Genomic DNA, 12,419 nt, shown 5'->3' on the forward strand with positions numbered 1-12,419 from the left:
GGGTGACATTTTAAATGCATCCCCACACTGTCAGAGCCAGTTTGTGTGTGAAACATATAAGGCAGAGGTGGGCAAACTATGGCCCGCAGGCCACATCCGGCCCGTGAGACTGTCCTGCCAGGCCCCTGAGCTCCTGGCCGGGGAGCTAGCCCCCAGCCCCTCCCCCACTGATCTGCGCCACCGTGCGGGCAGCGCGACTTGGGCCTGCCCACCTCCCAGGCTTTCCAATAAGCCTGTCCTGCTGCTCTGAGCAGCATGGTAAGGGGGCAGGTGGAGGGGGAGGTTGGATAAGGGGCAGGAGGTCCCGGGGGGCAGTCAGGGGACAGGGGGCGGTTGGATGGGGCAGAGACAGTCAGGAGACATGGAGCGGGGGGGGGGGTTGGATAGGGGATCCCGGTTGGTTGGGGGGTCCCGAGAAGGACAGGGACAGGGAGCAGGGGGGGTTGGATAGGGGATGGGGTCCTGAGGGGGGGGGGCAGTTAGGGACGGGGGTCCAGGGAGGGTTGGATGGGTCGGGGGTCCGGTCAGGGAGCAGGGGTGTGGATAGGGGTCAGGGCAGACAGGGAGCGGGGGGAGCCATTAGGGTTGGGGTCCTGGGAGGGGGCGGTCAGGGAACAAGGAGCAGAGGGGGTTGGATGGGTCGGGGTTTCTGAGGGGGGGCAGTCAGGGGGCGGGAAGTGGGAGGGGGCGGATGGGGGCAGGGACCAGGCTGTTTGTGGAGGCACAGCCTTCCCTACCCGGCCCTGCATACCATTTTGCAACCCCGATGTGGCCCTCTGGCCAAAAAGTCTGGCCACCCCGATATAAAGCATCTGCAGCAAAGTTTAGCAAATGGTCTACCTGTTCTTCAATGGTAACAATTGGCAATCTTGAAAGTTCTATACTACACAGTCAATTACTAGCTCTTATATACAAATAGTTGCTTTTATGGCATGATAAAAATCCAAACCAGGCTATCCTTAGAGATAGAATCTTCATATTTTATTTCCAGTTTATCAGCAATATGTGCTGAAGACTCAAAATACCTAGGCTAAAATGCACATGTAATACATTAAAAAAAACCCACCACCACCACAAAACAAAGCTTTCTGATTGATCCAATGACATCTACCTCTTTCTGGTTCATGGACTCTTGTCTGGCTATAATGCACCACAGAATTTCTCTCACAGAAGAATACGCCTGGAGCACTGGACCAGGATGGAGTAATTTAAATCACTTTTTGTCTATTACTGATTTAAATCAGGTGAGGATTTGGAAAAAAAAAAAAAAAGTGTGCTAATTGAAACTTGGATGATACATTTTTAATCTAACTAAACTATAATTTAAAAAAGCCACTATGCTAGGGTATCATTCGAATTTTACAAAGGAGCTGTAGGCAAAAACAAATATTAAAGACCCTGATCCTGGAAAACACTTAAGCAGATACAAAGCTTTACTCTTTTGAGGTTTGATCCTGCTCTCATTCAAAGCAATGAAAAAGCTTCCACTGATGTGAATGATGCAGGATCAAGCCCCTGTAAAGTCTCATTTACGTCAAAGGCACTACTCATGCACACGTGTAACTTTAAGCATGAGTGTTTGCAAAATCAGGGACTAAAACTGTATTTTGATTAAAAATTTTCTCTTAGTGGCTAAAAATTGTCACTTCACAACAAAAATGCTTCAGTGTTAATGAAAAGTTATCCTTTTCTTTTCAGTGCATTAACAAATACATTGTGAAGTTTTTTACATCAAAAATTCAGCCCAAAATTTTCAATAATAAACCCATATGTAGACATCAAAGAGTGGGATTTTCAAAAGCATCTAAGGCCTAGATCCACAAAAGGACTTTGGCACCTAACTGACACTTTTGGTACCTAAATGATAGACTTAGGTGCCTTTGAGATCTTCAAAACCTTCATTCAGCTGCTGCCAAACTCTGAAAGCGCCTAAAATCCTTAGATGCCTAAATTTCTTATGTTGAAGTCCCATAGGTGCCTAGAAATCTGCCAATGAGCATGTGCACAGCTACCTCAGGTCCCTAATCCCAGTGTATCCTGACTATTTTAGTGACTGTTGGTAGCCCTCTGGGAAGGGCACTGCCCAGGTTGTGAAAGACTCAGGCTCAGTTCCCTACTCTGCCTAATATGGAGAAGAAATTAGGATTTGTGTCACCCAATGCTCAGGAATGTGCCCTTATCATTGGGCCGTAGGGTATTCTGGGGCAGGTTTCTCTCAATCTCTCCTAGCAAAGCTGTTCCACTGTGTATAAATACTTAAATATTTATTGGAGCAAGAGAAGTGGAACCTGAGTCGCTCACATCCCAGATGAGTGCCCTAACCCTGGGCTACATAGTCATTCTCTCTCTCTTAGGTCCAGTGAATATTTAAGTAATTATACACAGTGGAACAGCTTCAACAAGAAAGAGAGAGAGAGAGAGTTCCAGTCCTGATTTAGACACCTAAATCCCTTTTAGGGGCAGAGCTTATTCCAGATCCCTCTCCTCAGCATTTCCTACTGGCTAGTTTAGGTGACTCTCTGCTCAGCATGCTGGCTTTTGTGGATTCCATTCTTAAGCACTTAACTCTCCCCATGCATTGTATAGAGAGCCTAGGAACCTAAATCAGGGCTGTGGATTCCACTGAATGGCAAGGGACCAAGAAAGTTAGATGCTGCGCATTGCAGCCCTAAGTCCCTTTGAGGATAGTCCTAAACAATTTAAGAGCACAAATCTCATTGACTTCAAACTGAAAGCCTTGATGGAGGAGAATAGCCTGGTCAAAACATTTCTTTACTTGTGAAAGTTCATAACGTTGGAAGGTGGTGTTGGTTGCAAACAGCAGGGCTATTTGGTTATCTGAGTTTATGGTGGTGTCAAAGGAACGATGTTAGAGGATGTACACTTGACTTTTCAGTGCAGATGAGCATTTTATGTGTGAAGCTTTCAGTAGGAAAAAATCTCTATAAAGCCTGAAATTCTACTAATAATTAGGAAACAAGTATAAAACATCCACATTAGCAACTTAAGACTTTAAAATGGAAAGAAAGTAAAGAACTAGAAATGTTTTTTTAAATGATTTTTTTACTTCAACCATTTATTTAAAAAATTAAATCAAATTTTTATTTAAACATCATTTTTATCCACAATGGTGTATACAATATCTAGAACAGAAAAGGCCTAATCCCTAATTAGGAATTGATTTCAGTAGTATCCACAACAAACAAGGCACTTCTTAGACATACAAGAAAGGATGTCCCTGTTTCAAGAATTTCACAGTTTCAGGATAGACAGAAAAGCAGACAGAAGTCAAGGAAGAAAAACAAAATGATTTCCTATACAAATCAACAAAATACACTATAGGTAGTGTGGGAAAAGTAGGTTTCTAAGAGCGAGAGGGTAGAAGTCTTGCAGATTCGGGGAGGTCTAACAATGCAGAGGTGGCCATATGAAAGACACACACATCTTCAGATGAGGATGGGAACACTGGTGGGGTAGAGATGCCATAAAGTTCAACAAGCGAGGATAAGTAGTAAGGGGCTGATTTAAATACAGCCTTGAAGGGAGTGATCAACAGTTTAAATATAACTGTGGATGGAGAGCAAGTGTAGGAATTCAGAGAGGGGAGTAATATGATCAAATTGACAGCAAGGAAGATTACTTTAGTGGCTGCAGTTTGAATTGGGAGACGATATAGAAGGATATTGCAGTAGTCAAGGTGGGATACAGTGAGGAACTAAACCAGAAATTTGGGTGTGGAGATGGAAAGGAAAGGATGGAGTATGGAGATGTTGAGGAGGAAGAAGCTGTAGGATTTGGATATGGCCTGGATGTGTGGGCCAAGAGAAAGGCATAAATTAAAAATAAAACCCATGTTCAGTGTAAGTAATAAAAAGAATGGTGGTGGTGGTGCCAACAGTGATAAAAAAAAGGGGGAAGAGGAGGTGTGTGAGGAAAGTTTAAGAGTTTGTTTTGGGCCATGTTCAGTTTAAATTGAGAAGATAATGTATCTCTCTGATCAGAGGGGTAGCCGTGTTAGTCTGGATCTGTAAAAGTGGCAAAGAGTCCTGTGGCACCTTATAGACTAACAGACATATTGGAGCATAAGCTTTCGTGGGTGAATACCCCCTTTGTCGGATGCATGTATCTCTCTGACATTTCCTTTGGGATATTAGATGGGATTGTTTAGAAAGAGACAGGTCAGTGGTAGAGAGAAAGTTTTGAAAGTCATCAGCACACAGTTGATATTTGAAACCATGTAAGGAGAAGATATTGTCCAGGGTCAGCCTGTAAAGTGAGACAATCAAAAGGCCAAGGACAGAACGTGATGAAGGAATGACTGGATGGGTAGGAGGAAAACCAGAAGAGGACAGTATCTCAAAAGCCAATAAGGGCAAAAAGTCAAGGAAAAGATGATCAACAGCATCAAAACCAACCGAGAGGTTGAGGGGGGTCTTTTGGTGCTACTTTACTAATATTAGTAATAAGAGGGCAGGTCCTTCCCCCTGCTACTTATCTCCCTCATATATCTTTGCAGAGTAGGATCTGGTCCGCCTCCCACCAACCCATAGTCCAACATGCATATTCCACCCAATAGCAGGGCCCATTTCTTTTCCAAATGGATCCGACACTGGAGCCTGGTCCTCCACATAGGGTGCCCCACCCACACATAACAGAAATGGGGCACAAGCCCCTCATGCATCCCCTCCATAGCAAGACTTAGACACCCCCTCACCCTCCTCCTCACACTGTATCTCCATTCTCCCTGCCCCAGGAGGGTCTGCTCGCTGCAACAGGACTCACTGCCAACTTACGGCGATCCCGCTCCCACTTACACATCCTGCCTGCTGCACCCCGGAAGCCCCTCCCGCTCCGCGTTTCCCTCTCTCTCCACAGAGGAACTGTCCCTCCCCCTCCCCACAGAAGCACCCGCCCTGCCGGGACCCTCCCCACAGCGGAAGGCCCTCTCCCGCGCTCCCCCAGCCCACGGGGAGGCTCGCTCCCCTCACACCGCCACCGGGACCCGTCCCTCTCCGCTCTTACTGTTCATCCTGCGGCTCCTCAGCGGTGTGGGGACGGGGAGGGAAAGGCTGAGGCCTTCTCTGCAGCGCCCACCCCTCCCGACAGAACTGTCAGCGCGCCATGTTGTATTCCCGTCACCTTGGCAACCGCTCAGACTTAGGATTCCAGCCCAGGAGCACGGCCGAGTCAGCACCGCTCCCGCACGAAGCCGCGCACGCGCAGCGCAGCTCCCCCAGCACGCAAGCACAGCACAGTCTCCTTCTTCTCTCGTGGCGCGAGATTACGGTCTCTCCCGTCTTTACCCGGTTTCACAGTCGCGCAGGCGTACTACAATTTGTTTTTAGGCCGGGCCATTGACGACCCCGTTTGCGCAGGCGCAGCAACCTTCTCGCTTTCTCTCGTCTCCCCACCCGTCCTTGACAAAGGATGCACAGGGGCAAACCAGAACCTTGTACCTCCTCACGGCTCCGCCTGCGCACGTGCAATAGAGATTTCTTTTGCTCCTCGGTCCGTGACATGGGCAAGCGCAGTAGGGATTTGTGTTTCCAGGTTTCGAAGCTCTGAGGGCTAGGCAGGCGCCCCGCCCCTGAGAAGTGTCCGTATGGGCGGGGGAGAGGTTAGACTGGCAGTGGGGGGTTCTCTCAGGGCAAGGGGAAGGTCACGCTGCTCAGCGGCAGTGAATTACTTTTTGTCAAGGTCCAAATTTCATGGTCAAGGAATAGTCAAGGTGTAGACTCCAGAGGAACATTTTTTTCATATTACAATAACAACAATAATAAGCAAAGAACAAGATTTCACTGTCCTTTCAAAAGTGTCTCGTGTTCCAGATTTGGCCCATGGTCCACCAGTTGACTAGTCCTGGTCAAGTCCTTTGCTGAGGCTGACGCAGTCTAGGTGACCATGCGGTAATAGAGCCTGGGACCTCACCATCGTCTGGCTTGGTGTACTCTTACACCAATGGAAACTCTTTGAGCTGCCTTTGTTGTGAACTGTGTTCCAACATGCCCGCATTGTCTGTAGGCTGATGTGTCTACAATAGGCTATGATCCTGCACGATTCACCTGCGCCCCTGCATTCACACAAACTCCTATTATGTCTTTGGAGTGACTGCTGCAAGAGTGACTGTTGCAAGAGTGCTTGCCTCTCCCCCCACCAGAAGTTGGGCAAATAAAAGATACTACCTCACCCACCTTGTCTCTGTAACACTTACATTTGTAATTGCTTGAGTAGTCCCATTGCAGGATCAGGACTGTAAATGCATCTTGTTATGCGTTTTTGTAAAGCACTATGCTTGCCTGTGGTAGTACAAATAAATATTTTTAATTTTAAATCATCAAAGCTATAGAAACAAACTATTATAAAAAACACCCCTCACCCCCACTGTAACTGTAAAACAGTTTGTGAAAAATGGGGCTTACTGGAAGAATTCCATTGAAATTACATATATTCGAACTTGCAGAATTATTTGGCCCTTTCATACATTTTCTTGTAGAAGGTAGTGACTTAGGCTTGTATTTTTTTAACAGTAGTGTACTAGTGTATCACTAATGTATTTTCACATCAAAATTTAAAAGTCTCATACAAATTTGAAATATGAAGTTTTAATAGTAAGTTTTAAAAGTTTTAAGGTAACAAGCCTTGTGGATAGGGGGGAAGTGGTGGATGTGATACAGTATATCGTGACTTTAGTAAGGTTTTGATACTGTCTCTCATGACCTCATAAACAAACTAGGGAAATACAACCTAGATGGTGCTAATATAAGGTGAGTGCATAACTGGTTGGAAAACTGTTCCCAGAGAGTAGTTATCAGTGGTTCACAGTCAAGCTGGAAGGACATCTCAAATGGGGTCCTGCAGGGATCAGTTCTGCATCCAGTTCTGTTCAATATCTTCATCAGTGATTTAGATAATGGCATAGAGAGTACACTTATAATTTTTAACGGGGAGTCCTCGTGGCACTTTAGAGACTAACAAATTTATTTGGGCATAAGCTTTCATGGGTTATAACCCACTTCTTCAGATGCATGGAGTGAAAAATACAGTAGGCAGGTATAAATATACAGCAAATGAAAAGATGGAAGTTGCCTTACCAAGTGAGGGGGTCAGTGCTAACAAGGCCAATTCAATCAGGGTGGATGTGGCCCATTCCCAACAGCTGATAAGAAAGGTTGAATATCAACAGAGGGCAAATTACTTTTTGTAGAGCTAATGAGGCCAATTCAATTAGGGTGGACAAATTGGGGAAAGTCCAGAGAAGAGCAACAAAAATGATTAAAGGTGTAGAAAACATGATCTATGAGGAAAGATCAAAAGCATTGAGTTTGATTAGGCTGAAGAAGAGAAGACTGAGGGGGGATATGATAGTTTTCAAGTACATAAAAGGTTGTTAAAAGGAAGAGGGAGAAAAATGCTTCTCCTTCACCTCTGAGGATTAAGGAGCAAGGGAGGTTTAGGTTGGACATTAGGAAAAACTTCCTAACTGTCAAGTAGTTAAGCACTGGAATAAATTGCCTCGGGAGGTTGTGGAATCTCTGTCATTGGAGGTCTTTAAGAGCAGGTTAGATAAACACCTGTCAGGAATGGTCAGATACTTCGTTCTGCCTTGAGCACAGGGGACTGGACTAGAAGACCTCTCGGGGTCCCTCCCAGTCCTATGAATCTATGAATTGTTGCTACAGCCACATAAAATTTCTGCTTAATGAACAATTTTAGTAGCATATTAAGTGTATAATACTGTACAGATAGGTCCATATTTACTCTATAAATTAAATATAGCAACAGTGATTAGACCTAATGAGAGTATTACCTTCTCTTTTCAGAGTCATGATATTCTATGATTGTATCTTCTATGATTGTATGTTAAGCCTACAGTTGATCCTTACAACCTGTCATTCACTGTGAAACAACTAGGGGTAAAAGTGGTGTGGCTACAATTCAGTTAGAAGTTCATCAGCTTTTGCAGAGAACCTATAACATTAGGCAGAAAAACTAGTGGATTTCATGCATGTACGTTAAACAGAATTACTGGTTTACTAACTTGCACTCCCCCTGTTGGCGGCTCTTTTTCTTGTTTGATGGCTTACGTAGCAATCTCATCTGAAAACGGCAAGATTTGCTGCTGGACTGACCATCTATAAATAATACAAGTTTATTTTAATGTAAAATAAATACATAATTTACAATAAACCCAAACGTTATAGAACGAAAATAATACACGTGACTCATATTTTACCAATGCAATATTTGTTTAAAAAGCAGTATGTAAAATATGTGGGAATTAAACATAAATAATATTAAAATAAATGGCAAAATAAATATTTTGAATTCATGAAATTAAAACTGTAGTCACTTTTAAAAAGCTGTTCGCGGGGGGGGAGGTATAACTTACTGGCTATGAATCCAGCCTGCAGTGAATGAGACCGGTGGCTGTTTGTACCTTAGCGTCACTGCTCCTGCATATTCATGGCCCCCATTCTAAACCCTTTGAACGAGCTTGTTCAGTCGCTGGCTCAAACATGCCCCTTGAACCTACAAGGGCTGGATCCCGAGAACTCGCCGTCTGGGTGGAAAGTGAATACTTGTCTTGGGAACAGGCAACGTTCAGAACGACCACAAGGAAGGAGGGGTGGAGAAACGACAACAGTAGTTCCTCTGTTATTCTTATGGAGACCAGTGCAGTCACTTTAACAAGAAGTGGCCGGTTAGCTCAGTTGGTTAGAGCGTGGTGCTAATAACGCCAAGGTCGCGGGTTCGATCCCCGTACGGGCCACAGTTCAAAATTTTTATTCTCAATTTTTTATATAACATCGACTTTCCATTAATATGTTTTAATATAAGCGCGTTAATTTGCGTTTTTATCCATCAAAATTTAAATGTTGCTATAAAATAATGACTGAGATTATTTTACTTTCAATCAGCTACCAAAAGGGAGAGGTTTAAACTACCACTCCATCAAGCTTTTTTAAGATCTATAACCTGATAATGCAGTACCATAGTTTTTAGGGGGAACCTTTGCCTGAGAATTTTATGCACCCACAGTTACATTATCTGCTGTCAGAAATGTGATCCCATTTCTGCAAGTGTATCCATTATGCCTGCATCTAGCTGCACACTCAGATTTGATTTTTAATATGTTTTTGTGCATGTTTTGGTGCAATACAAAATAGTAGTTTTAAAAATATATATTCAGCAAAAGAGTAACAACACAGCACATTTAGGTGAGCTTAGAAGTAAACTGTACATGTCAAATTTACAAATTTCAAATAGTCTCTTTTTATCTTTGCTTTAGAATGTTTAAAAGTAGACAACTAGTCTCTCTTGATTCTCTTGAATAATTTTATGTTGCTGTGAAAACTGGTTATAGAAAATATTGTCATGCAGAGAAAACTGCCCTACTTCAATTAAAAAAACTGAAGAAAACATTCCTAAAATCAGGGTAGACTCAGTGCTGCTCATTGTAAAATTATGCATGTACGTAACCCCATAGATTTGAGGGTAAGCACACATCTTTGCAGGATCAGAGCCAAAATGTTAAGACAGTGAGGTAATACTTTTGTGGGTAAAAGTGACATGGCATTTCCATTAAAACCCTTTAATCGGGGGATTATATCTTGTGTGTTTCAGAAAGCAAGCTGACATTTGGTTTGGATACAATTTACTTCACAAAAAAGGGCTTGAGATCTTCCCCCACCACTTATTTTTACTTTTAAAAGCACTGTAATCAGTTTCAGATGCTTTTTGTCTGTCCCATGGTGTATCAAATCTATCTATACAGATGTACTGACACCCTATGAATTGCATTGTATTGAATTCTACTTGTGGGGTGTTGCACTGAATTGAATTAAACTTTGTTGTGTTGAATCGCTCTGGACTACTGTCGAATGAGTATCAGAGGGGTAGCCGTGTTCGTCTGGATCTGTAAAAGTGGCAAAGAGTCCTGTGGCACCTTATAGACTAACAAACGTATTGGAGCATAAGCTTTCGTGGGTGAATACCCACTTTGTCGGATTCATGTAGTGGAAATTTCCAGAGGCAGGTATAAATATGCAAGCAAGAATCAGGCTAGGGATAACGAGTTTAGTTCAATCAGGGAGGATGAGGCCCTCTTCTAGCAGTTGAGGTGTGAACACCAAGGGAGGAGAAACTGCTTTTGTAGTTGGCTAGCCATTCACAGTCTTTGTTTAATCCTGAGGGGATGGTGTCAAATTTGCAAATGAACTGAAGCTCAGCAGTTTCTCTTTGAAGTCTGGTCCTGAAGTTTTTTTGCTGCAGGGTGGCTACCTTTAAATCTGCTATTGTGGGTCCAGGGAGGTTGAAGTGTTCTCCTTCAGGTTTTTGTATATTGCCATTCCTAATATCTGATTTGTGTCCATTTATCCCTTTACGTAGGGACTGTCCAGTTTGGCCGATGTACACAGCAGAGGGGCATTGTTGGCACATGATAGCGTATATTACATGAGTGGATGTGCAGGTGAATGAACCGGTGATGGTGTGGCTGATCTGGTTAGATCCTGTGATGGTGTCGCTGATGTAGATATGTGGGCAGAGTTGGCATCGAGGTTTGTTGCATGGATTGGTTCCTGAGTTAGAGTTACTATGGTGTGGTATGTAGTTGCTGGTGAGAATATGCTTCAGGTTATGGGTTGTCTGTGGGCGAGGACTGGCCTGCCTCCCAAAACCTGTGAAAGTGAGGGATTGTTGTCCAGGATGGGTTGTAGATCACTGATGATGCGTTGGACAGGTTTTAGCTGAGGACTGTACGTGATGGCCAGTGGAGTTCTGTTGGTTTCTTTCTAGGGCTTGTCTTTCTTGGGCAATGCCATCCACAGCCTCAGAAACAACCCTGACATTATAATCAAAGAGGCTGATAAAGGAGGTGCTGTTGTCATCATGAACAGGTCTGACTACCAAAAGGAGGCTGCCAGACAACTCTCCAATATCAAATTCTACAGGCCACTTTCCTCAGATCTCACTGAGGAATACACTACGAAACTGCACCATCTACTCAGGACACTCCCTACACTAACACAGGAACAAATCAACATACCCTTAGAGCCCCGACTGGGTTGTTCTATCTACTACCCAAGATCCACAGACCCAGAAATCCTGGACCCCCCATCATCTCGGGCATTTGCACTCTCACTGAAGGACTGTCCGGATATGCGGACTCTCTACTCAGACCCTACGCCACCAGCACTCCCAGCTATCTCTGTGACACCACTGATTTCCTGAGAAAACTACGATACCCACACGAGGAAATAAGGAAACAGATCAACAGAGCTAGACATGTACCCAGAAGCCTCCTACTGCAAGACAAGCCCAAGAAAGAAACCAACAGAACTCCACTGGCCATCACATACAGTCCTCAGCTAAAACCTGTCCAGTGCATCATCAGTGATCTACAACCCATCCTGGACAACGATCCCTCACTTTCACAGGTTTTGGGAGGCAGGCCAGTCCTCGCCCACAGACAACCCACCAACCTGAAGCATATTCTCACCAGCAACTACACACCGCACCATAGTAATTCTAACTCAGGAACCAATCCATGCAACAAACCTCGATGCCAACTCTGCCCACATATCTACATCAGCGACACCATCACAGGATCTAACCAGATCAGCCACACCATCACCGGTTCATTCACCTGCACGTCCACTCATGTAATATACGCCATCATGTGCCAACAATGCCCCTCTGCTATGTACATCAGCCAAACTGGACAGTCCCTACGTAAAAGGATAAATGGACACAAATCAGATATTAGGAATGGCAGTATACAAAAACCTGAAGGAGAACACTTCAACCTCCCTGGACCCACAATAGCAGATTTAAAGGTAGCCACCCTGCAGCAAAAAAACTTCAGGACCAGACTTCAAAGAGAAACTGCTGAGCTTCAGTTCATTTGCAAATTTGACACCATCCCCTCAGGATTAAACAAAGACTGTGAATGGCTAGCCAACTACAAAAGCAGTTTCTTCTTCCTTGGTGTTCACACCTCAACTGCTGGAAGAGGGCCTCATCCTCCCTGACTGAACTAACCTCGTTATCCCTAGCCTGATTCTTGCTTGCATATTTATACCTGCCTCTGGAAATTTCCACTACATGCATCCGACGAAGTGGGTATTCACCCACAAAAGCTTATGCTCCAATACGTCTGTTACTCGATAAGGTGCCACAGGACTTTTTGCTGTTGAATGAGTGTATACCGAATACAACTGTACCACACTGAAGTTCACTGAGTGCCATCGCACAGGAAAACGCTTTTGAAAGTGTCTTGTCCCTGCTGGGCCCCCGTCGTCCATATGACCACGCCCCTTCCATGATGATGTGTCCAGGCCGCAGGGACGGCCGCCATTGGCTCCTGCGTTGCCGGTTCCTCTAGGTTCGCTCCACACCTTTAAGACCTGGGGGCCGAA

At 44.4% G+C, this 12,419-nt stretch overlaps 1 protein-coding gene and 1 non-coding gene across 2 annotated transcripts in view; one reads left to right on the forward strand and one right to left on the reverse strand.

Moving 5' to 3' along the window:
* MOK (MOK protein kinase) overlaps positions 1-5,466 on the reverse strand; it is a 32,975-nt gene extending 27,509 nt beyond the window's left edge. The window contains exon 1 of the mRNA XM_074956264.1: positions 5,023-5,466. Within this exon, the coding sequence (XP_074812365.1) occupies positions 5,023-5,029 (7 nt within the window). The 5' untranslated portion in view covers positions 5,030-5,466. The remainder of the gene's footprint in view (positions 1-5,022) is intronic.
* A 3,230-nt stretch (positions 5,467-8,696) lies between these two features.
* On the forward strand, positions 8,697-8,770 carry TRNAI-AAU (transfer RNA isoleucine (anticodon AAU)). Its single transcript has one exon. It is a non-coding gene; the product is annotated as a tRNA-Ile (tRNA).
* Positions 8,771-12,419: the final 3,649 nt, after the last annotated feature.

Source organism: Natator depressus, chromosome 6 (assembly GCF_965152275.1).
Source record: "Natator depressus isolate rNatDep1 chromosome 6, rNatDep2.hap1, whole genome shotgun sequence".
Taxonomy (NCBI): domain Eukaryota; kingdom Metazoa; phylum Chordata; order Testudines; family Cheloniidae; genus Natator; species Natator depressus.